Source organism: Oncorhynchus gorbuscha, linkage group LG21 (assembly GCF_021184085.1).
Source record: "Oncorhynchus gorbuscha isolate QuinsamMale2020 ecotype Even-year linkage group LG21, OgorEven_v1.0, whole genome shotgun sequence".
Lineage (NCBI taxonomy): Eukaryota > Metazoa > Chordata > Actinopteri > Salmoniformes > Salmonidae > Oncorhynchus > Oncorhynchus gorbuscha.
Window position 1 is genome coordinate 38817134 of NC_060193.1, and position 25226 is coordinate 38842359.

Here is a 25226-nt window from a genome sequence, read left to right on the forward strand (position 1 = left end):
GACAGCTTGGACCTTAGCGGAATCCATCTGAATGCCTTCAGCGGAAATAACGGAACCGAGAAAAGTAACGGAGGAGACATGAAAAGAGCACTTCTCAGACTTTACGTAGAGACAATTCTCTAAAAGGCGCTGTAGAACACGTCGAACGTGCTGAACATGAATCTCGAGTGACGGAGAAAAATCAGGATATCGTCAAGATAGACAAAAACAAAGATGTTCAGCATGTCTCTCAGAACATCATTAACTAATGCCTGAAAAACAGCTGGCGCATTGGCGAGACCAAACGGCAGAACCCGGTACTCAAAATGCCCTAACGGAGTGTTAAACGCCGTTTTCCACTCGTCCCCCTCTCTGATGCGCACGAGATGGTAAGCGTTACGAAGGTCCAACTTAGTAAAGCACCTGGCTCCCTGCAGAATCTCGAAGGCTGATGACATAAGGGGAAGCGGATAACGATTCTTAACCGTTATGTCATTCAGCCCTCGATAATCCACGCAGGGGCGCAGAGTACCGTCCTTCTTCTTAACAAAAAAGAACCCCGCCCCGGCCGGAGAGGAAGAAGGCACTATGGTACCGGCGTCAAGAGACACAGACAAATAATCCTCGAGAGCCTTACGTTCGGGAGCCGACAGAGAGTATAGTCTACCCCGAGGAGGAGTGGTCCCCGGAAGGAGATCAATACTACAATCATACGACCGGTGAGGAGGAAGGGAGTTGGCTCGGGACCGACTGAAGACCGTGCGCAGATCATGATATTCCTCCGGCACTCCTGTCAAATCGCCAGGTTCCTCCTGAGAAGTAGGGACAGAAGAAACGGGAGGGATGGCAGACATTAAACACTTCACATGACAAGAAACGTTCCAGGATAGGATAGAATTACTAGACCAATTAATTGAAGGATTATGACATACTAGCCAGGGATGACCCAAAACAACAGGTGTAAACGGTGAACGAAAAATCAAAAAAGAAATAGTCTCACTGTGGTTACCAGATACTGTGAGGGTTAAAGGTAGTGTCTCAAATCTGATACTGGGAAGATGACTACCATCTAAGGCGAACATGGGCGTAGGCTTCTCTAACTCTCTGAAAGGAATGTCATGTTTCCGAACCCATGCTTCGTCCATGAAACAACCCTCAGCCCCAGAGTCTATCAAGGCACTACATGTAGCACCCGAACCGGTCCAGCGTAGATGGACCGACAAAGTAGTACAGGATCTTGATGGAGAGACTTGAGTAGTTGCGCTCACCTGTAGCCCTCCGCTTACAGATGAGCTCTGGCTTTTACTGGACATGAATTAACAAAATGTCCAGCAACTCCGCAATAGAGGCACAGGCGGTTGGTGATCCTCCGTTCCCTCTCCTTAGTCGAGATGCGAATCCCTCCCAGCTGCATGGGCTCAGACTCTGAGCCAGAGGAGGGAGATGGTTGCGATGCGGAGCAGGGAAACACCGTTGATGCGAGCTCTCTTCCACGAGCCCGGTGACGAAGATCTACCCGTCGTTCTATGCGGATGGCGAGAGCAATCAAAGAGTCCACATCTGAAGGAACCTCCCGGGAGAGAATCTCATCCTTAACCACTGCGTGGAGTCCCTCCAGAAAACGAGCGAGCAGCGCCGGCTCGTTCCACTCACTAGAGGCAGCAAGAGTGCGAAACTCAATAGAATAATCCGTTATGGACCGTTCACCTTGGCATAAGGAAGCCAGGGCCCTAGAAGCCTCCCTACCAAAAACTGAACGGTCAAAAACCCGAATCATCTCCTCTTTAAAGTTCTGGAACTTGTTAGAGCAATCAGCCCTTGCCTCCCAGATAGCTGTGCCCCATTCTCGAGCCCGGCCAGTAAGGAGTGAAATGACGTAAGCAACCCGAGCTCTCTCTCTAGAGTATGTGTTGGGTTGGAGAGAGAACACAATCTCACACTGCGTGAGAAAGGAGCGGCACTCAGTGGGCTGCCCGGAGTAGCAAGGTGGGTTATTAACCCTAGGTTCTGGAGGCTCGGCAGGCCAGGAAGTAACAGGTGGCACGAGACGTAGACTCTGGAACTGTCCAGAGAGGTCGGAAACCTGAGCGGCCAGGTTCTCCACGGCATGGCGAGCAGCAGACAATTCCTGCTCGTGTCTGCCGAGCATGGCTCCTTGGATCTTGACGGCAGTGTAACGAGCGTCTGAAGTCGCTGGGTCCATTCCTTGGTCGGTTCCTTCTGTCATGCAGGTGAAAGAGGACCCAAAAGCGACTTGGCGAAAACAGAGTCTTTAATCCAGTAAAGTAAATACAAACAAAAAACACAACTTTCACTCGAAATGACGAGGACAAACTGGAGACTCGATCTTGAACAGCAGGTGAACAGCAGGTTGCCTCGGGAAGGCACTTGAACCAGACAGACTCAGACACCTGCTCACCACGCAGCATCTGAGGAAAACACGACACGACAGGGCGATACACAAACACAGCACGGTGAATTCTAGACAAGGAACCGACAGGACAGGAACGGAACACAAAGGAAGAAATAGGGACTCTAATCAGGGGAAAGGATCGGGAACAGGTGTGGGAAGACTAAATGATTGATTAGGGGAATAGGAACAGCTGGGAGCAGGAACGGAACGATAGAGAGAAGAGAGAGCGAGAGAGTGAGAGAGGGAGGGGGAGAGAGAGGGACAGAAAGAGGGAAAGAACCTAATAAGACCAGCAGAGGGAAACGAATAGAATGGGAAGCACAGGGACAAGACAAGATAATAAATGACAAAACATGACAATAAGGCCTACAACCTAACACGATCTGCAATGATAGTCTTACATGCAGTGTCTTCGAAAGACCCCTTGACTTTTTCCACATTTTGTGAGTTTTACAGCCTTATTCTAAAATTGACTAAATATTTTTTTTTCCCTCATCAACCTACAGACAATACCCCTTAATGACAAAGAAAAAACGTTTTTTAGAAATGTTTGCTAATTTATAAAAAAAAAAATCAAAAACGGAGAACACTGGAGGTCGAGGCTAGGTCCCCCTGTCCATATCAGGTGGCAAGAAAATGTATGTGAACCCTTTGGAATTACCTGGATATTTGCATAAATTGGTTATCAAATTTCATCTGATCTTCTTCTAAAGTCACAACAATATACAAACATAGTGTACTTAAACTAATAACACAACATTTTTGTATTTGTATTGTCTATATTGAATACATTATTTAAACATTCACAGTGTAGGTTGGAAAAAGTATGTGAACCCCTTGACTAATGACTTCTCCAGAGTCAGGAGTCAGCTAACCTGGAGTCCAATCAATGAGATTAGATATGTTGTTTAGAGCTGCCTTTCCCTAATAAAAAACACTCACAATATGTGAGTTTGCTATTCACAAGAATCATTGCCTGATGTGAACCATGCCTCAAACAAAAGAGATCTCAGAAGACATAAGACCTTGATGTTCATCAGTCTATGGTAAGACAAATTGTCTATAAATGGAGAAGGTTCAGCACTGTAGCTACTCTCCCTAGGAGTGGCCGTTCTGCAAAGATGACTGCAAGAGCGCAGCACAGAATGCTCAATGAAGTTAGGAAGAATCCTGGAGTGTCAGCTAAAGATGTGCAGAAATCTCTGGAATATGCAAACATCTTTGTTGACGAGTCTAGAATACGTAAAACACTAAACCAGAAAGGTGTTCATGGGAGGACACCACAGAAGACTGCTATCCAAAAAAAACATTGCTACAAGTCTGAAGTTTGCAAATGTGCACCTGGATGTTCTACAGCGCTACTGGCAAAATATTCTGTGGACAGATGAAACTACAGTTGAGTTGTTTGGAAGGAACACACAACATTATGTGTGGAGAAAATAAAGCACAGCACAAAATTAATTCCCAAGTTTATCAAGACATTTTGCAGGATGATAGGCTATCTGTCCGCCAATTGAAGCTCAACAGAAGTTGGGTGATGCAACAGGACAACGACCCAAAACACAGAAGTAAATCAACAACCGAATGGCTTCAACAGAAAAAAATACGCCTTCTGGAGTGGCCCAATCAGAGTCCTGACCTCAACCCCATTGAGATGCTGTAGCATGACCTTGAGAGCAGTTCCCAAAAGACATCTCAATAATATTTCTGAACTGAAACTGTTTTGTAAAGAGGAATAGCTCAACATTCCTCCCCACCATTGTGCAGGTCTGATCTGCAACTACAGAAAACGTTTGGTTGAGGTTATTACTGCTAAATGAAGTTCAACCAGTTGTTAAATCCAAGGGTCCACATACTTTTTCTTACCACAGTAAGAATTCAGACCCTTCACTCAGTACTTTGTTGAAGCACCTTTTGCAGTGATTACTGCCTCGAGTCTTACGACGCTACAAGCTTGGCACACCTGTATTTTGGGAGTTACTGTCACGTCTGCTCGAGCCCACCCCTCAGTGCTTGAGGGCGCAAGGCTGCCCTGCATCATTCACTCCTGTCAACCATTACGTACACCTGCCTTCCCTCGTCACGCGCATCAGCGATATTGGACTCACTCATCACCTGTTATTACCTCCCCTATATTTGTCAGTTACCCAGCTATGTTCCCCACTTCTGCATTGATTGTCTTTTGTTTGTGTTACTTGTTTGCTGACGCTGTTCCATGTCCGTTATTTATTGAATGTTTTAATCCCCGTACCTGCTTCATCTCTCCAACGTCATTCCATGTTTCTACCACTCTTCTCTGCAGATCCTCTCAAGCTTTGTCAGGTTGGATGTGGAGTGTTGCTGCATAGCTATTTTCAGGTTTCTCCAGAGATGTTTGATCGGTTTTAAGTCCTGCCTCTGGATGGACCACTCAAGGACATTCAGAGACTTGTCCCAAAGCCACTCCCACGTTTTCTTGGCTGTGTGCTTAGGGTTGTTGTCCTATTGGAAGGTGAACATTCTCCCCAGTCTGAGGTCCTGAGCACTGGAGCAGGTTTTCATCAAGGATCTCTCTGTACTTTTCTCCATTCATCTTTGCCTCAATCCTGACCAGTCTCCCATACCCTGCCTCTGAAAACATCCCTACAGCATGATGCTGCCACCACATTGCTTCACCATAGGGATGGTGCCAGGTTTCCTCCAGATGTGATGTTTGGCATTCAGACTAACGAGTAAAATCTTGGTTTCATCAAACCAGAGAATCTTGTTTCTCATGGTCTGAGAGTCTTTAGTTGCCTTTTGGAAAACTCCAAGCAGGCGGTCATGTGCATTTTACTGTTGAGATGCTTCCGTCTGGCCACTCTACCATAAAGGCCTAATTGGTGGGGTGCTGCAGAGATGGTTGTTCTTCTGGAAGGTTATCCCATTTCCACAGAGGAACTCTAGAGAGCTGTCAGTATGATCATCTGGTTCGTCGTCACCTCCCTGACCAAGACCCTTCTCCCCCGATTGCTCAGTTTGACTGGGCAACCAGCTCTAGTAAGAGTGTTGGTGGTTCCAAGCTTCTTCCATTTAAGAATGATGGAGGCCACTGTGTTCTTGGGGATCTTTAATACTGCAGACATTTTTTTGGTACCCTACCCCAGATCTGTGCCTCGACACAATCCTGTGTCGGAGCTCTACGGACAATTCCTTCGAACTCATGGCTTGGTTTTTCCTCTGACATGCACTGTCAACGATGGGCCTTATATAGACCGTTGTGTCCCTTTCCATATCATGTCCAATCAATTGAATTTACCACAGGTGGACTCCAATCAAGTTGTTGAAACATCTCAAGGATGATCACTGGAAAACAGGATGCACCTGAGCTCAATTAGAGTCTCATTGCAAAGGGTCTGAATACTTGTAAATAAGGTATTTCTGTTTTTGTTTTTTATAAATTAGCAAAATATAAAAAAAAAACGTTTTTGTTTTGTCATTATAGGGTATTGTGTGTAGATTGGTGAGGATTGTTTATTCTTTCATCCATTTTAGAATAAGGCTAACTTAACCGAATTTGAGAAAATTCAAGGGGTCTGAATACTTTCCGAAGGCACTGTGTAGCAATTAAAATAAGCTAATATTTTCAGAAATAAAATAAGCTATTTCTCTGGGTTACTGAACTGTTATGCAGCTTTTGATATGTTGTCAAGTCATTGTTAAAACCACAGAAAGGTGACAATCTATTGGCTTTAGAGTAGGCGGCAGCGTAGCCTAGTGGTTAGAGCGTTGGACTAGGAACCGGAAGGTTGCGAGTTCAAACCCTCGAGCTGACAAGGTACAAATCTGTCATTGAAAATAAGAATATGTTCTTAACTGAGTTGCCTGGTTAAATAAAGGTAAAAAAATAAAAAAATAAAAAGAGTAGACAAGAAGCAAATGAGTCTGTGGGAAAGTTAGATAAAACAAAAGTTACTTATAGCCTACCCATATGCGGTATACACTGAGTGTAAAAAACATTAGAAACACCTACTCTTTCCATGACATAGACAGACCAGGGGAAATATATATCTTATGTAGATGAAGGGGAGGAGAGAAGGAAGGATTTTTAAGCCTTGAGACATAGATTATGTATGTGTGCCATTCTGAGGGCGAATTGGCAAGACAAAATATTTTAGTTCCTTTGGACAGGGTATGGTAGTAGGTGCCAGGCACACCAGTTTGACTGTATCAAGAACTGCAACGCTGCTGGGTTTTTCACATTTCACAGTTTCCCGTGTGTATCAAGAATGGTTCACCACACAAATGACATCCAGTCAACTTGACACAACTGTGGGAAGCATTGGAGTCAACATGGTCCAGCATCCCTGTGGAACGCTTTCGACACCTTGTAGAGTCCATGCTCCGACAAATTGAGGCCGTTCTGAGCGCAAAAGAGGGTCGCGACTCAATATTAGGAAGATGTTCTTAATATTTTGTACACTCAGTGTATATTCTTGATTAAATAGCAGTGACGTGCAGACAGGGTAGGCCAGTCACTATTAATGGACAGGGTCAGCATAGACATCGCTGCTTTGTCTAGCCTTCTTTAGTTGCATTGAGCCAATTTAATATTTTGCACATGTATTGGGAAAGGGGATACCTAGTCAGTTGCACAACTGAATGTAATACCAAATACCTGAATGACTATGCTTGACCTCGTGATAATCAAATGCTTGGACACTCTCTCTGAACATAATTGTCCTTGGACACCTTCTCTGACACACGGAGAGCCTACTGGACCCTTTCCTGTATAAACCAAGCCGTGGAGTTTAAGATGCACTGCTCTTCCTTCTTCATAAAATCTACATGGGTCTGGATAAACCACATTCATATGACAGAAAACGTTTTGATGATTTTTCATCTGCCTTCAACAAATTAGATCCTGATATTCTGGTGAACAAACTTGCAACCATGGGCGTCATTGACCATCTCATCAATTGGATCCGGTGTTTTCTCACCAGTCGGGTCAGAAGAGTGGTTCAATGTGAATACATCGGACCCCCTAACCAACAATATAGGGGTACCCCAGGTCAGTGTTTTTTCGACAATTCTGTTCACCCTTTACACTAACGGTTGCACCCAAATAACATCAGAATGTGCAACAGTTAAGTATGCAGATGATACAGCAATTGTTGGTCTAATAGAGGGGTCCGAGGATGACGACAGGACAGAAATAACACACTTCACTGAATGGTACAAGGAAAACAGACTCATACTTAATGTAAAAAAAAACAAGGATATTACAATAAACTTCAGAACTATAAAAGACGACACCAGGCCCATCCACATTGACTCAGAGCAAATATAATCAGTTGAGCAATACAAATATCTTGGAACTATAATGGACTCAAAACTCTCCTAGACTGCAAACAAAACAGATTTACAAAAAGGGACAATAACGACTGTGTTTCATGAGATTAAATACATATCAGGTCAATAAAAGAACAACCATAGTCTACACGTCCTTTTTTCAGTGTTCTCACTTTCTGTTTCCAAGCCTGGTACAATCAGCTATCCATCACAAATAAAAATCAACTACACAAATAGTAAAGCTGTCAAGCAAAATCAGTGGCATTAATCTCAAGAACATGGAAGCGCTGTTCCTGGAAAGCGTGGTGAGGGCAGAAGCGAGAATTGCCACCAACCTGACAGTGCCAACTCCTACCAACGGGCCGTCGAAATAGAGTCCATCTTTACAAAGAGACCCATAAATCATTCATGCTCACCAGGATAAGTCAATTGAAAAAACAACAACTGCTCAACCCCCCCACACCCCCAGAATTTACGAACTGAATTACAAACGGTATCCACATGTGTATTTTTTTCTGTAGTTATCGCTTGTGATTGATGTATTTATGCACCTGTTGGTGATGCTGTACAGTTGTTTGTTGAGATGCAAGACAAATATCCCAAAAGGAACACAAAATAAAGAAATTATATCCACATCACCGGCACCCAGGGAGCAGTTGTTGTTGGGGGTTAACTGCCTTGCTCAAGGACAGAACGGCAGATTTTTCCAACTTGCAACATTTCATTTACTGGCCCAACACTTTTAACAGCTAGGCTATCTGCCACCCTTATTGCCTAAAATGTTGTGTGGGTGGAGTAAGCTGTGCACATTTGGGTGTCTCCACATAACTTGTCGCTCGCATCCTTTTAACTGAACACATCTAGCTATCTGCAAAAAGACCAACCTGACAAATGGACACTATTGGACCCCAAAAAATATCCAAGAACAATTTAGTGCTCCATTTTGAGGGTTTGAAGAGTGGAATGTCAACTATAATGAAAGTTTAGACCCGACAGAAGCAGAGGCAGCAAAACATATGTTTTATTGTCACATAGACCGGATAAGTGCGGTGAAATGTGTTGTTTTACCAGCTATAGTAATATTAGGGTTAAGTACCTTGCCCAAGGGCATATCGACAGATTTTTCACCTTGTCAGCCCGGGTTATGGCTTTAACCTCTAGGTTACCTGCCACCCAAACAGAGGCTCTACATACAACACGTCACATGACAGGAAACCACCATCTCCCTAGCTGTCAGGCAGGCAAACAGTGAGTACTAGATCATTTGTCTGAAACGTCATTACCAATTCATACTTTTTAACTGGACTTTTACACATCTTGGACATTTATTTTTGCTTTGTGGATGGAATGGGAATTACTTTTTATGTCAGTGTGAAAATTGAACCAAAAGTGGCCTTGTGAATGTGTCTCCCTGCTGTGTGCATGCACGATAAATAATGGACATGGGGTTCTGCTGTGACTTGTACAACGTTCTCACCGAGAGATTCACCAGAGAGAATGGACTTAAGTAAAGCCCTAAATGAATTTTCCTTAGCAATTTGAGGGTTATTCTACGGTTAAATAATGAGACTAGACCGCATCCCTTCGAATGCATTTGATTCATCAAGCTGGAATTTAGTTTTAATGGGACACTTTAATGTTTTGAACTGTGTTTTTCAATTATTTAGATTGTTGATATGGACATTTCATTAGAACCTTAGTTATTATATGTGTCTTTAATAATATTTCACATAACAATATTATGTGCGTGTTTGTGTATTTGCAGGTGCTGCACGTTGAAAGAATTGTAAATCCATTGTGAAAGGGTATGGAGTCTGCAATGCGAAAAATTCAGGTTAAATGTGTCAGGTTAAATTGGTATTTTACTGCCATCTTGTAACTCTGGATGCTACATCGGTCTATGGCTGACCTGAGCTCAGTTGAGCAGTGTCATTTTTTCAGATTATGTGAAATATGCCACAATAGAAAGCTTGTGTATCTTGGCTACATTGGTATTGACATTTTTTGTTGTTGTCCATTTCGTATAATAGCCCATGTCACTGTTTGTTGGAGCTATCTGTTGTATGGTGAATTTAGGCTTCATCAAGGTTTATTTGTGAGTAAATATGGCTTTGATAATAGCCAGTGCTTACCCAGCCGCCGACCTCACCGCACGTCATTGTTAAATAAATCAGTGGATGACTGACTGGTGCAGTTTCCCGATCAGATTGAGGGGATTCGATTAATGCCCAGGCGGACCAGGCTAGCGTTGATCGCATTCGCTTTGGAACAGAGCTGCCTCCTGGGCGTGAGCCAGGTGCCCCGTTTTGGCTGACAGCGAACTCAACTCAAAGGAAAAGTGACGTGGAGTAATGAGCAAGATTCTGTGTTTTCACATTTCACACAGGTAATTGCTTTTCATTTTAAAAAGCTTTATGTGCTGTCCCAATGAAAACTAGTTTGAAAATTCAAAAAAACATTTGATGGAAAACGATACAACGTGCTGCTTTGTTGACGCCATGGCCGAGCGGGTAGATTAACGTTCGATTTGAGGAGATAACTCCTCCCTCACCACTTTTGCGAGTATGTCACAGGCCATAGCCCGGTGCACTTAATCGAAATCCCTCAATTGCTACGATAATAAACTGCGTCGATTTCAGATTTTGCTATCCGATTGGCCAGACATCCTGTCACTGTTGCCTGTTCAAGTCTGGTGTTGACGTAATCCTGTCTGCATCCAAGCCCCGCCCCAATAAAAAGCTATTCTGGATCCTCGGGACGTCCATGCCCTAAATCCTAACCCTAACTCCCACCCTTACCTGACCCCGACCTTAACCATATCAATATCGATAACCCTTACCTAACCCTAACCTTACCCTTGCATGAACCTTTTTAAATGTAAACTTCAATGGGAAAGGGACGTCCCAAAGATCCCGGATTGCATGGACCCCCCCAATAGGAGCTCAGCCGACTTGGACTTGAATGAGGTGGTGAGCTCAGAAGCCCAGCAGACAGACTGATACAAAGTAGCACAAGCTGTCTGTTCACAAACATCAGGGATACTGGAGTACCTACGGCAGGCTGCGGTCCGGGTAGGGGGAGGGGGAGGACGAAGGCAACTGAGACCCTAGACCACTGACTTCCACCCGCAGAAGATTTTACCGAGAAATAAAATATCGTATGTTTTTTTTGTTGTGATTCCTGCCCCGCCGCGCGCATGACAAGTGAACTGGAGAGATATTCGAGACGTTTTTCGTTTAGCTTTCCAGATGTAAATGTTCAACTTCATGGGTCTAATAAACGGTACAGCGGCCATACAGACCAATGTATCCTGTACATGTAACTGCAAACCCTCGACTTCATTCCAAAGCATGGAGATCAGTAAGTACTTTTTGTAATGTTCAAGCGAATTATTGCTACTTTTCTGCACGTTTCTTTCCCACTTGGATTGACCAAGCTTGATTGGGTATATTAGCTCGCGTAGGCTTCCATTGCGTGGCAGGTAGGCGAACTATTAGATATCCCACCTCTTTATACTTTCAATTCAGCACAATTTCTGGCTGACTGCCCTGTTTTTTTGTGTGCAACGTTTGTCAGCCATATCATGAGTTAACTCCCAGCAAGCAACTTTTTGTCCTTAACATTTTCGTCAACTGAACGTTTAACTAACTGTCTGCCATTGTTTGACATGATGAAACGGAAGCTTATCTGATCGTCAACGTTATTATTGTGCAGGTCAGACGTCTGGCTATCTCTGATATACACTAATTGATCCTAAATAAGTTCAATTAAACTTCCATAAAAGGTGTCTCCGCGAATATGTTTTATACTACAAACCTTGTAAATTAATTGTGTATGTCTATAGGCAATAAAAGCAAATTCAGGTTATTGAAGTGAGCTCTATTCACAAGTAAAATCTTGTACATACCATGCAGACAGTGATCCAAAATCTTCAATGGTGGAGTGACAGTATACAGTGGTATTTTGGATATTTAAATCAATAGATTGATTTTTCAGACGGATTAATAATTTAATTAATAAACCCAATAAAATAGGGTAACACATATACATATGTTTTTATTAAATCGTGTAATTAGAGTCGAGGGGACATTTTATTAAATATTAACAACAACAACAATAACAATACAATTATTTTCCCATCTAAATCCACTTGGACATGTCGACATATGATGTGTGGTCTATTGATTGACTCATATATTTTGGCAGGGGCAAGTGGAATTAATGTATCCTCTTTGATGAATATTACTCTGACAGACCCTCTAGTCCCAAAAAGTAATTTAGGAGAAAAGAGGAATTTCCTCTAAAGACAGTTAAGCTAAGCTCTGCCTGCAAGAGCTGTGTGATGTTTTGTCTAGAGATGGAGGGGATAAAAATGAGAGATTGAGATGCTCCCTCATTTGATAAGTTTCCCAAAGGAGACAACCGGTCTATATATCTTAGAGAAAGATCTGGACATTTTGAATACTGTTAAGTAATGGACTGTGAGCTCCTGTCTCCTGCGTACAGTCTCCTCTTTTCCAGATAAATATTTTCCACAAGGAACGAGCCGAAATGTCAGTATTTTTAGTGCTTGTGCAGAGATTATGGAATTTCGAATGTGTCCTGCTCTTGGCTTCCCCATAATTAAGGTGCCCTCTTGTATCCTGTCTGAACTGCTTTGTTTTTCTGTGGTAGGGCAATTCTCAATTGAAGATGAACTGTAAAGTGCATGTCTAAATACACTGTGAAGTCACTTCGTTTCGTCTAGACAGCCTGCCTAAACAACGAGATGTGGTGGATGCCCAAGCAAGCTTCAAAATCAGATGAACAGAAAATCTAAATACCACTGCCAGAATGAGGATATTATCTCTGTTTGCCTCTGTTAACCAAAAACTCAGTCTATTTGGGAATGCTCTCTGTCTTTCTCTCTCTCTGCGCATTTAAAATAATATGTTAAAATCTATTTCAATGCTTATTATCTGACTATGTGGGTGGGGTTGGCGGGGAGCTCATCTCAAGCTTCGATTTGGTGCTGTCTGGCATTCTAAAGAGCACACATTTGGAAAACCAGTCGAATTTCCAGTTCTATTTGGGATTACAGAAGTGAAAGCTATTGCGCAACCCACAGTTTTCTCAGGATGGTATTTGTCACATTAGGCCTATACAATGCACTTATTCAGTACACAATCTTCTCTTTCCCCCCTAATTTATTCAGTAACGCTTTAGCCTATACACTGAGAATAGCCCCCCACCCCTTTGCCCTCAGAACAGCCTCAATTTGTTGGAGTATGGACACTACAAGGTGTTTTTAGTGTTCCACAGAGATGCTGGCCCATGTTGACGTCAATGCTTTCCAGAGTTGTGTCAAATTGGCTGGATGTACTTTGGTTGGTGGACCATTCTTGATACACACGGGAAACTGTGGAGCATGAAAAACCCAGCAGCGTTGCAGTTCTTGACACAGACCGTTGCGCTTGGCAGCTACTACCATACCCTGATCAAAGGCACATAAATATTTTGTCTTGCCCATTCACCCTCTGAATTGCCCACATACGTAATCCATGTCTCAACTGTCTCAAGGCTTAAAAATCATTTTTAAACCTGTCTCCTTCCCTTCATCTACACTGATTGAAGTGGATTTAACAATGACATCAATAAGGGATCATAGCTTTCAGAGCTGGGGTTCTTAATGTTTTGTACACTCAGTGTATGTCTATGCTTCCAATACTGCTCAACACTTAGCCTATTCATTTGATGCAATGATGATAAACACTGGTGGAAAATAGCTTTTGATGCACAATACCAAATTGTCTATGTCTATCATAAATAAAAAAGCTATTACCTTTTATGGCTATTTTGCTTTGCCCAGCCTAGAAACCAAAAACCTCTTTTAGGTTTCTTGATGTGACAAATTCCTGTTGATGATCATTTGATTCTGTCGAGGCTCTGATTCCTTCCCAGCAAGACCGACTCAGAGAGGAATCAAAAAGGACTTCCCTCAGTTCGAGACATCGTGATACTGTAATTAATCGTAATATAATACTCTCCCATTATACAAACATGAAGGGCAGAGGTTCAGCTTTTCTTTTAATCTGTTTCTCTCTTTCTCTCCCCAAAAATATAAATATGAGTTTGCCTTTAATAGGCATGTCAATGCTATCAGGGGTATAAGCTAGAGGTCGACCGATTATGATTTTTCAACGCCGATACCAATTATTGGGGGACCAAAAAAGCTGATACCGATTAATCGGCCAATTTAATTTATATATATATATATATTTGTAATAATGACAATTACAACAATAATGAATGAACACTTATTTTAACTTAATATAATACATCAATTTAGTCTCAAATAAATAATGAAACATGTTCAATTTGGTTTAAATAATGCAAAAACAAAGTGTTGGAGAAGAAAGTAAAAGTGCAATATGTGCCATGTAAAAAAGCTAACATTTAAAGTTCCTTGCTCAGAACAAATGAAAGCTGATGGTTCCTTTTAACATGAGTCTTCAATATTCCCAGGTAAGAAGTTTTAGGTTGTAGTTATTGTAGGACTATTTCTCTCTATACTATTTGTATTTCATATACCATTGACTATTGGATGTTCTAATAGGTACTTTTAGTATTGCCAGCCTAATCTCGGGAGTTGATAGGCTTGAAGTCATAAACAGCTCAATGCTTGAAGCACAGCGAAGAGCTGCTGGCAAACGCAGGAAAGTGCTGTTTGAATGAATGCTTACGAGCCTGCTGCTGCCTACCATCACTCAGTCAGACTGCTCTATCAAATCATAGACATAATTATAATATAATAACACACAGAAATACGAGCCTTGGTCATTAATATGGTCAAATCTGGAAACTATAATTTCGAAAACAAAACGTTTATTCTTTCAGTGAAATACGGAACCGTTCCGTATTTTATCTAACGAGCGGCATTCCTAAGTCTAAATATTGCTGTTACATTGCACAACCTTCAATGTTATGTCATAATTATGTACAATTATGGCAAATTAATTACTGTCTTTGTTAGGAAATGGTCTTCACACAGTTTGCAACGAGCCAGGCGGCCCAAACTGCTGCATATACCCTGACCCTGCTTGCACAGAACGCAAGAGAAGTGACACAATTTTCCTAGTTAAAAGAAATCCATGTTAGCCGGCAATATTAACTAAATATGCAGGTTTAAAAATATATACAAAAATATATGAAAAAATATATTTTAAGAAAGGCGTTGATGTTTATGGTTAGGTACACATTGGTGCAACGACTGTGCTTTTTTCGCGAATGTGCTTGTTAAATCACCCGTTTGGCGAAGTAAGCTGGGATTCAATGATAAATTAACAGGCACTGCATTGATTATATGCAATGCAGGACAAGCTAGATAAACTAGAAATATCATCTACCATGTGTAGTTAACTAGTGATTGTTAAGAATGATAAAAAAAAGATAAGTTTAATGCTTGCTACCATCTTACCTTGGCTCCTTGATACACTCGCATAACAGGTAGTCAGCCTGCCACGCAGTCTCCTCGCGGAGTGCAATTAATCGGCCATTCCGATGAATCGGTCGACCTCTAGTACAAGCCACAGTAAATACTGCTCTACAACCAACTAACTAACAGCAGTTTGATGTATACCTTGGAGGTGCAAAACCAACAGAGCATTCTCGCCAACGCTAATGAGGCTTACAGACGTTAAATCCACCTTAAATGCTCCCAAGGTTTAGAAACAAGGAAGGGTATTTGGCAAGGGTTGGTTGTCTCACTATTTTCAAAGGGAAATTAATTTCTCAATCAAGTGTAAACTTTAGATATCGAATATGATATGCTGTGGGTTCTGTCCATATTCTCGGCCAAAAGTTTGAAGAAATGATGGTTCCAGTGCAGTGAAGATAGGCATAATCATTTGTAGCTAAATAATAAAAAAATTAAATAGACTTAGTATTGTGCCCTCTGTAATTCTATCTGCAGTTTGGATTTTTTTTAAAGACAAGGGCTTTTATTGTGGAAGGAGAATACACACACACACACACACACACACACACACACACACACACACACACACACACACACACACACACACACACACACACACACACACACACACACACACACACACACACACACACACACACACACACCTGTGTGCCATTATTCTGCAGCCTCACTTTGGTGATGGGAAAGAAAACAGAAAGTGGGAACGTACCCAGCCACGGATCTGCTATTTGGCCAGATCCGGAACATCTCGTGGCATGAAAAATATATTTTTTAGTTTTTTCAATGTAAAAAAGTTCATTCGTTAATTATCCTGCCCCGATAAAACAATGTAAAGAAGTAGATTTTCAGGCCTGGTCTGATATTCTAAGAGTTGATTCGGGTTGGGTCGGCCAGGACTTATGGTTTGCGCAACATTGTAACTAGGGATGCACCGATATTGCATTTTTGGCCGATACCGATAACTGATATTTTCCTTGCCAAAACCCCCCAGATATTTAATATTTTAATAGCCTTTTAAGCATTCTAGTACAGTTAACCTCTTGGTCCTACCTGGCACGCAGGCGTCCCATCTAGACATCTGGAAATGCAAATGCGCTACGCTAAATGCTAATAGTACTAGTTAAAACTCAAATGTTCATTAAAATACACATGCAGGGTATTGAATTAAAGCTACACTCGTTGTGAATCCAGGCAACAAGTCCGATTTTTAAAATGCTTTTCGGCGAAAGCATGAGAAGCTATTATCTGATAGCATGTAACACCCCAAAAGACCCGCAGGGGACGTAAAACAAAATAATTAGCATAGTCGGCGCTACACAAACCGCACAAATAACATATAAAACATTCATTACCTTTGACCATCTTCTTTGTTGGCACTCCTAGATTTCCCATAATCACTATTGGGTCTTTTTTTTCTCCGATTAAATCGGTCCATATATAGCCTAGATATCGATCTATGAAGACTGTGTGATAAACGGAAAAAAATAGCGTCTTATAACGTAACGTCATTTTTTAAAATTAAAAAAGTCGACGATAAACTTTCACAAAACACTTCGAAATACTTTTGTAATGCAACTTTAGGTATTATTAAACGTTAATAAGCGATCAAATTGATCACGAGGCGAAGTATATTCTTTAGCTGTCCGTCTGGAAAAAATGTCCGGGTAATTCTCAACCAAAATATCCGGTTGGAGACCGGAGGAAATGCAAAATGTCCTGGTAATTCTCAACCAAAATATCCGGTCGGAGACCGGAGGAAATGCGTTGCCTTGCGTCTGTTTGACCAAGAAACAAAGCCTAGGCAATTGACAAGACTCTAGACAACGTGTGGAAGCTGTAGGTATTGCAACCTCAGCCCCATTAAATGTGGTTCACCATTATCAATGGGTTCAAGTCGCGCATGGATATATATATTTTCAGTGATCAGATTTTCCTGCGCTTTTCGATGAAACGCACGTTCTGTTATAGTCACAGCCGTGATTTAACCAGTTTTATAAACGTCTGAGTGTTTTCTATCCACACATACTAATCATATGCATATACTATATTCCTGGCATGAGTAGCAGGGCGCTGAAATGTTGCGCGATTTTTAACAGAATGTTCGAAAAAGTAGGGGGTAAGCTTAACAGGTTAATTAGTTGAAACAAAGTGTCATATGTTCAGTTAAGAACAGATTGTTTAATAACTTGTAAAATTAGAAAAATTACACATCCATGAATGTATTTTATCGCACAACAGACACACATTTTAGCTGCCCGGGCATTACAAAGATTGTTAAGTTGTTCGTGGCACTTCTTACTATCCAATCTTGACAAACTTAAATGCTTTGAAATGAATATTGGTTTAAACTAAAATGCAGTTAATCATTTTAGCTTTAACTGCTTCAAAAAATGGCTGTCTCGGCTGTCATAAACTGCTATAAATGGCACAACAAACTTTTCAAATGTGCTCAACTGATTTGACTTGTAAAATGAGAGAACATTTACAACACATTTCATCTTTCATTAAGGAAAAAAACAAAAAACAAACAACTGCTTTGTTTTAAACTAAATGGAAATCTTGACCTATACCAGCCATGAATGAACAACTGAAAAGCCATTGTGCTTAGTAAACATTCTACCAGTGGCTCTAGATGGCTGGGTTACAATATGACTTTCCATTTACAACTTTAACATTTGGGGGAGGTTTTCCTCCACAAAGAGGACCTGCTCGGCTTTGTCACAAGAGAGTCTGTTTCTTTTTTCGTCTACAATGTGTGAAGCTGCACTGAAAAGGCACTTACTGTCCATACTAGTACAGGGAGCACCAAGATACTTACGCGCAGCTTTAGCTAGGATGGGGAAACGGTGCTTGTTACTTCTTCATTATCCAAGTGCATCTTCACTCCTAAGAATAGTAGGCTCTGTCAGGTATTCTAGTATCTGCAAATAATGGAAAAGGGGGGTGGTTAGTACATTTAATACAACATATTTCATTATTCTTGCATTCCAAAGGATCATTAGGCATAGATCAACATTGGAATTGTTGGCCGATGTAGTAACAGAAAATGAAAATACAATGCGTCTTTCTCTCACAGAGACACACACACACACACTGACTAAAAAGTTATTTTGTTGGCATTTACGTATGTCCCCATTATCAGCAAAACATAATCAAAACCAATTTCTTTCACTTTCTCCCCTCCTTGGGAAATAATAGCGTCACAAACATAGCATTCTGTTATCTTCCTTTGAAACTTCAAAATAGATCCACACAGCAGACATTGTGGGCCAGGTTAGGAATGCTGTTGTTGCACGTGTAGCGCTGTATTTTTTTGTGATGTCATTACGTGACCTTTCTACGTTATATAGGTATGCACTTCAGCTTTGACATCGGTTTTTCACATCGGCATTGAACTAGACATCAGCATATTTGACTAATATTGGCCTATTCCGATATATCCCGATACATCTCTAATTGTAACCTATGTTTGAGACCAACGCATGGCCGTGGTTATGGGAGAAGGAAAAATGTAAAATATTTCAGAATAGCCTATTACACCATGATAAGGCCCATAATGTAGCCACAGAGGATCAATAGTTTCTTTTTAAAAATTGCCTAGCTGTGGACTGTGTGTAGCCCAATAACAAGGCATAGCCTACTGTCGGGAATGTGTGGCAAGTCTGTCAGTGAACAAACAACATGCAGTCAAAACAGGCCTTTCGCAATATATCAATACAATTGTGCGGAAAACACAACCTCCCGCAGAAAAGAGAAGACTAATCTTTCTGCTGTTTGATCAACTTCCAAATATTGTTTTTACAAAGTAAAACGCGTCAGCGAGTGGGTCAGTGAAACTGGAAAGTACTTTTAGGACTATAATTTCCTCCTCATACTGTAGCCTACAACATGTCTCCACACACCTAGGCCTAGGCTATTGATGGATTCGAGACAAGGTCGTTTTTATTGATCTCTGATTCTCAGTTTGTCACTGTCAAAGTAGCCTGGCATTTCGATCATTTCTGCTGAGTTAAAAAATATTCTGCCAAAGTAGCCAGTCATGGAAAATGACATAGTATTGCATGGAATGCATTTATAAAAGGCCACATTCTTCCCGGACCCTAGGCTACTAAAAATATTCCCCATGTGTGCAACTTCTGTAAGTTCCTCAACTCTACTGCTCTATGCCACTACGCAAATGCAATGCTTTATAATAAAGGGGATTTTTTTTGTACCTCAGAGCTCCCAAGGTCACCTCAAGCTACTGCATGCTACTGTTATGCACGAGGTCTACACGCTTCTGATGCTCCATCATGTTGTCAACCACCATTTGCTCACTTTTCTTTTACAGCCTGTCCCCTTTTCTGGTTGCATTCAACTGTGGGTCTAAAAAGGGTGATTCCCTTCGCAAAGAATTCCTGTACAGTGAATTCCTACTTTATGAAAATACTAAATTAACTAGGACATCCTGGCATTCAAAGCACATTCCATTTTGACAAAAAACTACTAAATAGGACATACTGTGATACATTGGATACACCCATTGTGTGTGAAGCATAATACTGAAGCTGTGGTCATCCTAAGCATTACCTCAGAACTATCAGGCGCTTTCTTTTCAGTGAGGCTAACATACCATCTTGTGTTTATTGAAATAGCACTTCCTATTTACTTTTGGAGAATCAAACGATTATGAAGTGTACCCATCTGGACGGCATATAACTGGCCCAGGCAGTGACAAAAAATATAAAATCTGCCCCTAATTAAAAGGAAACAACATGGGGAATATTCCTCCGGACAGGATACAGGTTTTGTCCAGTAACCCCCCCCCTTCCTTCCCTCCTAAAATGAAACGAAAATAAAGTGGTTGGATTGAAATATTTTGAAGTGGCCAATCACAAGTTAATGGTTAAATTAGGCTACAATCAAATCAAATCAAATTTGATTTGTCACATACACATGGTTAGCAGATGTTAATGCGAGTGTAGCGAAATGCTTGTGCTTCTAGTTCCGACAATGCAGTGATAACCAACAAGTAATCTAACTAACAATTCCAAAACTACTGTCTTATACACAGTGTAAGGGGATAAGGAACATGTACATAAGGATATATGAATGAGTGATGGTACAGAGCAGCATACAGTAGATGGTATCGAGTACAGTATATACATATGAGATGAGTGTGTAGACAAAGTAAACAAAGTGGCATAGTTAAAGTGGCTAGTGATACATGTGTTACATAAGGATGCAGTCGATGATGTAGAGTACAGTATATACATATGCATATGAGATGAATAATGTAGGGTAAGTAACATTATATAAGGTAGCATTGTTTAAAGTGGCTAGTGATATATTTACATCATTTCCCATCAATTCCCATTATTAAAATGGCTGGAGTTGGGTCAGTGTCAATGACAGTGTGTTGGCAGCAGCCACTCAATGTTAGTGGTGGCTGTTTAACAGTCTGATGGCCTTGAGATAGAAGCTGTTTTTCAGTCTCTCGGTCCCAGCTTTGATGCACCTGTACTGACCTCGCCTTCTGGATGATAGCGGGGTGAACAGGCAGTGGTTCGGGTGGTTGATGTCCTTGATGATCTTTATGGCCTTCCTGTGACATCGGGTGGTGTAGGTGTCCTGGAGGGCAGGTAGTTTGCCCCCGGTGATGCGTTGTGCAGTCCTCACTACCCTCTGGAGAGCCTTACGGTTGTGGGTGGAGCAGTTGCCGTACCAGGCGGTGATACAGCCCGCCAGGATGCTCTCGATTGTGCATCTGTAGAAGTTTGTGAGTGCTTTTGGTGACAAGCCGAATTTCTTCAGCCTCCTGAGGTTGAATAGGCGCTGCTGCGCCTTCTTCACGACGCTGTCAGTGTGAGTGGACCAATTCAGTTTGTCTGTGATGTGTATGCCGAGGAACTTAAAACTAGCTACCCTCTCCACTACTGTTCCATCGATGTGGATAGGGGGGTGTTCCCTCTGCTGTTTCCTGAAGTCCACAATCATCTCCTTAGTTTTGTTGACGTTGAGTGTGAGGTTATTTTCCTGACACCACACTCCAAGGGCCCTCACCTCCTCCCTGTAGGCCGTCTCGTCGTTGTTGGTAATCAAGCCTACCACTGTTGTGTCGTCCGCAAACTTGATGATTGAGTTGGAGGCGTGCGTGGCCACGCAGTCGTGGGTGAACAGGGAGTACAGGAGAGGGCTCAGAACGCACCCTTGTGGGGCCCCCGTGTTGAGGATCAGCGGGGAGGAGATGTTGTTGCCTACCCTCACCACCTGGGGGCGGCCCGTCAGGAAGTCCAGTACCCAGTTGCACAACAAGTATATGACTTCTCCTATACTTGTTGTTCTTTTTCAAATGGAAGAATATATTTTATCCTTAAAAAGCCAGTCAAAAGTAACATGGTTAAATGATCATCAAGGTCATGTTCAGTGGGCATGAAACGTACAAAAACGCTCTGAAACGGAGAGTCGAAATGAGGAGGTACTATCTGAACATGCAGGACAGAGAGAAAGTAAGGGTGTTGCACCATCTCGTTTTAGAGCATTTGTGACTGCTTATTGGAAACCATTTTTAATCAAACCCTCATTTCCATATCACATTCTAGGAGGCTAGATCGTTGACTCAAGTTGAAGGACTGTAACTTTGGATATTACTATTTGCTTATACCTTCAAATGTACTCCCTCCCTGGATCTTGTATGTACAGTAATTGCAGGGTAAGATTATTTTAGTCACTCTCCTTAACCCTGAGTGCACACCCTTCCCAGCCACCTACCCACATATCCGTGGGTTAGCAAGCTAGTGGTATTGATGATCTCATCAATACCATTCACTTCCCAGTCATAGAGAAAACACAGGCCTCTGCCCTTTGAAGTCTTCACTCATCTGCTCTGACACACTAGCTAGCCAAGCAGCTTTCATTTGCATTGGAAATGAGGTGAAGTCACAAGACCTGGCAAAACCTCGCAGCAACACAAGGGGGTGAAAACTTCACAAAGGGAGTCCTGACCGCATACCTTACTCACTCACTTACTCCCTCACCCTGCTTCTTCTTCAACTCCCTACGGCTCTCTCTTTGGGTCCCATCGGGCACATGTGGGGACTTGCCTGTGAGGGATAAGGGTGCATTTTAAGGCTTTGCGAGCAAGCAGTTTGAGCTCCGAGATGTATGATGCTTTATATACCCCGCCCCCCCCCCCATCCCGTCTGTTGTTATCAGTCTAGTCCCGGTAGGGCTCCAGAATGTGACCCTTTAATTTGTCTGTGCGAGTATCACATGGTGGGAGCTGCACATTCTACCTGGTCACCTTGATCAAAACGTCTATTTTTAGGGGGGGATAAAACCATGAATTTATTAAGTAAAGTGAAGTGAAGTAAAGTGCATTATCCTCATGATTCCTGTAATAAAAGTGTCTGGCCTGCCGCTGCGCCTGCCTCTTTCGCTGGGGCCAGCGGCTGTAATGAGCGAGCCTCTCACATGCTCTTTCCACTCTCATGTGCCCCTCGTGATTTTATAACATTTCGAAATGCAATTGCGGGAACAAACACAACTTTGGGTCTCAGCTTTCTATATGGATAATAGTTGTTTCCCTAGGGGATAGGCACTAACATGCATGGCCTTTGTTGTCTGATGCTGGCCAGAGTGCCAGACTGGAGACTTTTTTTATTTGCATTTATTTGGGTTATTCAGTTCTGGGAAAAGAGGGACAGATAGAAGAGAGAGAGGGTATCAATGTGTGTATAATGTTTGTGTGTTCATGTCATTTTACGTGTTTGTTTGCACACACGTCATGTATACAGTATACATGCTAGTAAGTGAGTGTGAGAGTGTGAGAGTGTGTGTGTGCGCACATGTTCAACAGTAAGTGCACATCTAACAGTCAAACCCTTCTAGCTCACACACATCACCTCTCTCCCGATGAAGTACTGTGGAATGCCTCCTGTATTTTGAGAATCATACCACTGTGTTCCCCTTTATCAACTCTCCTAAAATTCAATATCCACAGTGTGAAACTTTGTGCTGAAGCTCTTCATTCGAGATCTGCCTGGCAGCTTGCATGTCCAGTGTATAGTGGAGGTGTTGAGTGAGTGGGCACATGCCTAGATTCATATATGTTCCATCTTGTTTAAGGAGCTTTAAATGGCCCGGAAGTGGTTGCATGAAGCCAAGGCTAACGCAATTCGTGCAGTTGAGATGTATTTGTATTTAAATATATTGTAATATATGCCATTTAGCAGACGCTTTTATCCAAAGCGACTTACAGTCATGTGTGCATACATTCTACGTATGGGTGGTCCCGGGGATCGAACCCACTACCCTGCATTTGCTGCTGCCAAGGCAGTCTTCCTGGGGTCCAGCAACATTAAGACAGTTATATGCAATTACAAATATTCCATGACGTTACATTTCATAACACTTTTCACAACACATTAAGTGTGTTCCCTCAGGCCACTACTCTACTACCACATATCTACAAATCAAAATCCATGTGTACGTGTGTGTTTTATCGTGTGTGTGTGTGTCTCTTTACAGTCCCCGCTGTTCCATAAGGTGTATTTATTTATTAGATTTTTTTATATGTGATTCTACTGCTTGCATCAGTTACCTGATGTGGAATATCGTTCCATGTAGCCATTGCTCTATGTAGTAATGTGCGCCTCCCATAGTCTGTTCTTAACTTTGGGATTGTGAAGGGACCTCTGGTGGCATGTCTTGTGGGGTATTCATGGGTGTCTGAGCTGTGTGCTCGTAGTTTAAACGGACAACTCTGTGCATTCCGCATGTCAACCCGTCTTACAAAAACAAGTAGTGATGAAGTCAATCTCTCCTCCATTTTGAACCAGGAGAGATTGACATGCATATCATTAATTGAAGCTCTGTGTACATTTAAGCCCTGCCCTGTTCTGAGACATTTGAATTCTCCGAGGTCCCTCTTTGTGGCATCTGACCACACGACTGAACAGTATTCCTGGTGTGACAAAACTAGGGCCTGTAGGACCTGCCTTGTTGATAGTGTTGTTAAAAAGGCAGAGCAGAGCATTATTATGGACAGCCTTGGCTAGAATTGGGTCAGAGACCTTGTTTAATTGTGTGTGCATGTGGGTGCGTGTGCGAGGATTGAGCTCAGCTGAGGGCAGCTGCAGCAAGCCTAGACGCTTGTCAGAGGTTGTCTGTCTGTCGAGCCCTCGGGATTTGTGTGTGCCTGTGCGTGCGTTTGTGCACGCTGGAACCGGTTGTGTTGGAACAGGGGGGGGGGGCTGTTTGACCACATCATTTAAGGTTATTGTGTCTGGTTCTAAAAACACACTTTTGCACACACACACTTTTCAAGCTCATCCTACTCCCATCTGGGAATTTTTATGACAAAAGCATTTTGGTACAGCACTGTATCAACCACAAAACACAGGTACTTCTCCGTTCTGCAAAAGATCACAATTTCTTCTTGCACTCACCATTCTCCGTTTTGTCTCTCTTTCCTTGCCACTGAACATTTTGTGCCTTTTTTGTGACTGCGGGATCCAGAACTGTTCCATCAAAACTGTAACCACAACACTGAGAAGCACTGATTTGTGTGCTTCACCAGTTGCCTTTCTCTCTCCATTTAACACAGCCCACTCCACACCATAACAGCCCTAATAGCCTCAATGAAATAGTTCTCTCTCTTCAAAACAACCAAACGGAAGAAGACTGAGAAAGAGAAAGAAAGATCTCAACCTGCCCAGAACAGAGACGGCACATTATTGTTCTGCTAGGGCCTCCATTTTACCATCTTCTTTTTTTGGATTACTATATTTATATAGCAATACGCAAACCACATCACAGACTTTTGCAATCTCACCCCGGCCAAGGAATCTAGGCTCTCTGCTTGCTACACACAGCTGTTTTACAGGCCGCTCTGCTCTGTAATTCTGGCTTTATTTAGCCTGCCTGCACACACACAAACACTACGGAGAAGCTCGCCAACCTATTTGGAAGAGATCCATAATATTAACAGAATGTTGCTCCTCTCTCTATATCCCCTAACCCCAGTGAGAGATAATGTAGCAGGTGTAAAATAAGTAGAGAAGGGGC

At 42.2% G+C, this 25226-nt stretch overlaps 1 protein-coding gene across 3 annotated transcripts in view; it reads left to right on the forward strand.

The window, feature by feature from the left end:
• Positions 1 to 9868: 9868 nt before the first annotated feature.
• Positions 9869 to 25226, forward strand: part of LOC124007674 (protein TMEPAI-like) — an 85801-nt gene continuing 70443 nt past the window's right edge. For 2 of the 3 annotated variants that reach the window (XM_046318353.1, XM_046318354.1), the window contains exon 1: positions 10543 to 11062. In XM_046318353.1, coding sequence (XP_046174309.1) covers positions 10957 to 11062 — 106 coding nt within the window. In that variant the 5' untranslated portion in view covers positions 10543 to 10956. Of the gene's footprint in view, positions 10089 to 10542; positions 11063 to 25226 lie in introns of those variants that run through there. The other variant, XM_046318356.1, reaches the window with a different exon arrangement.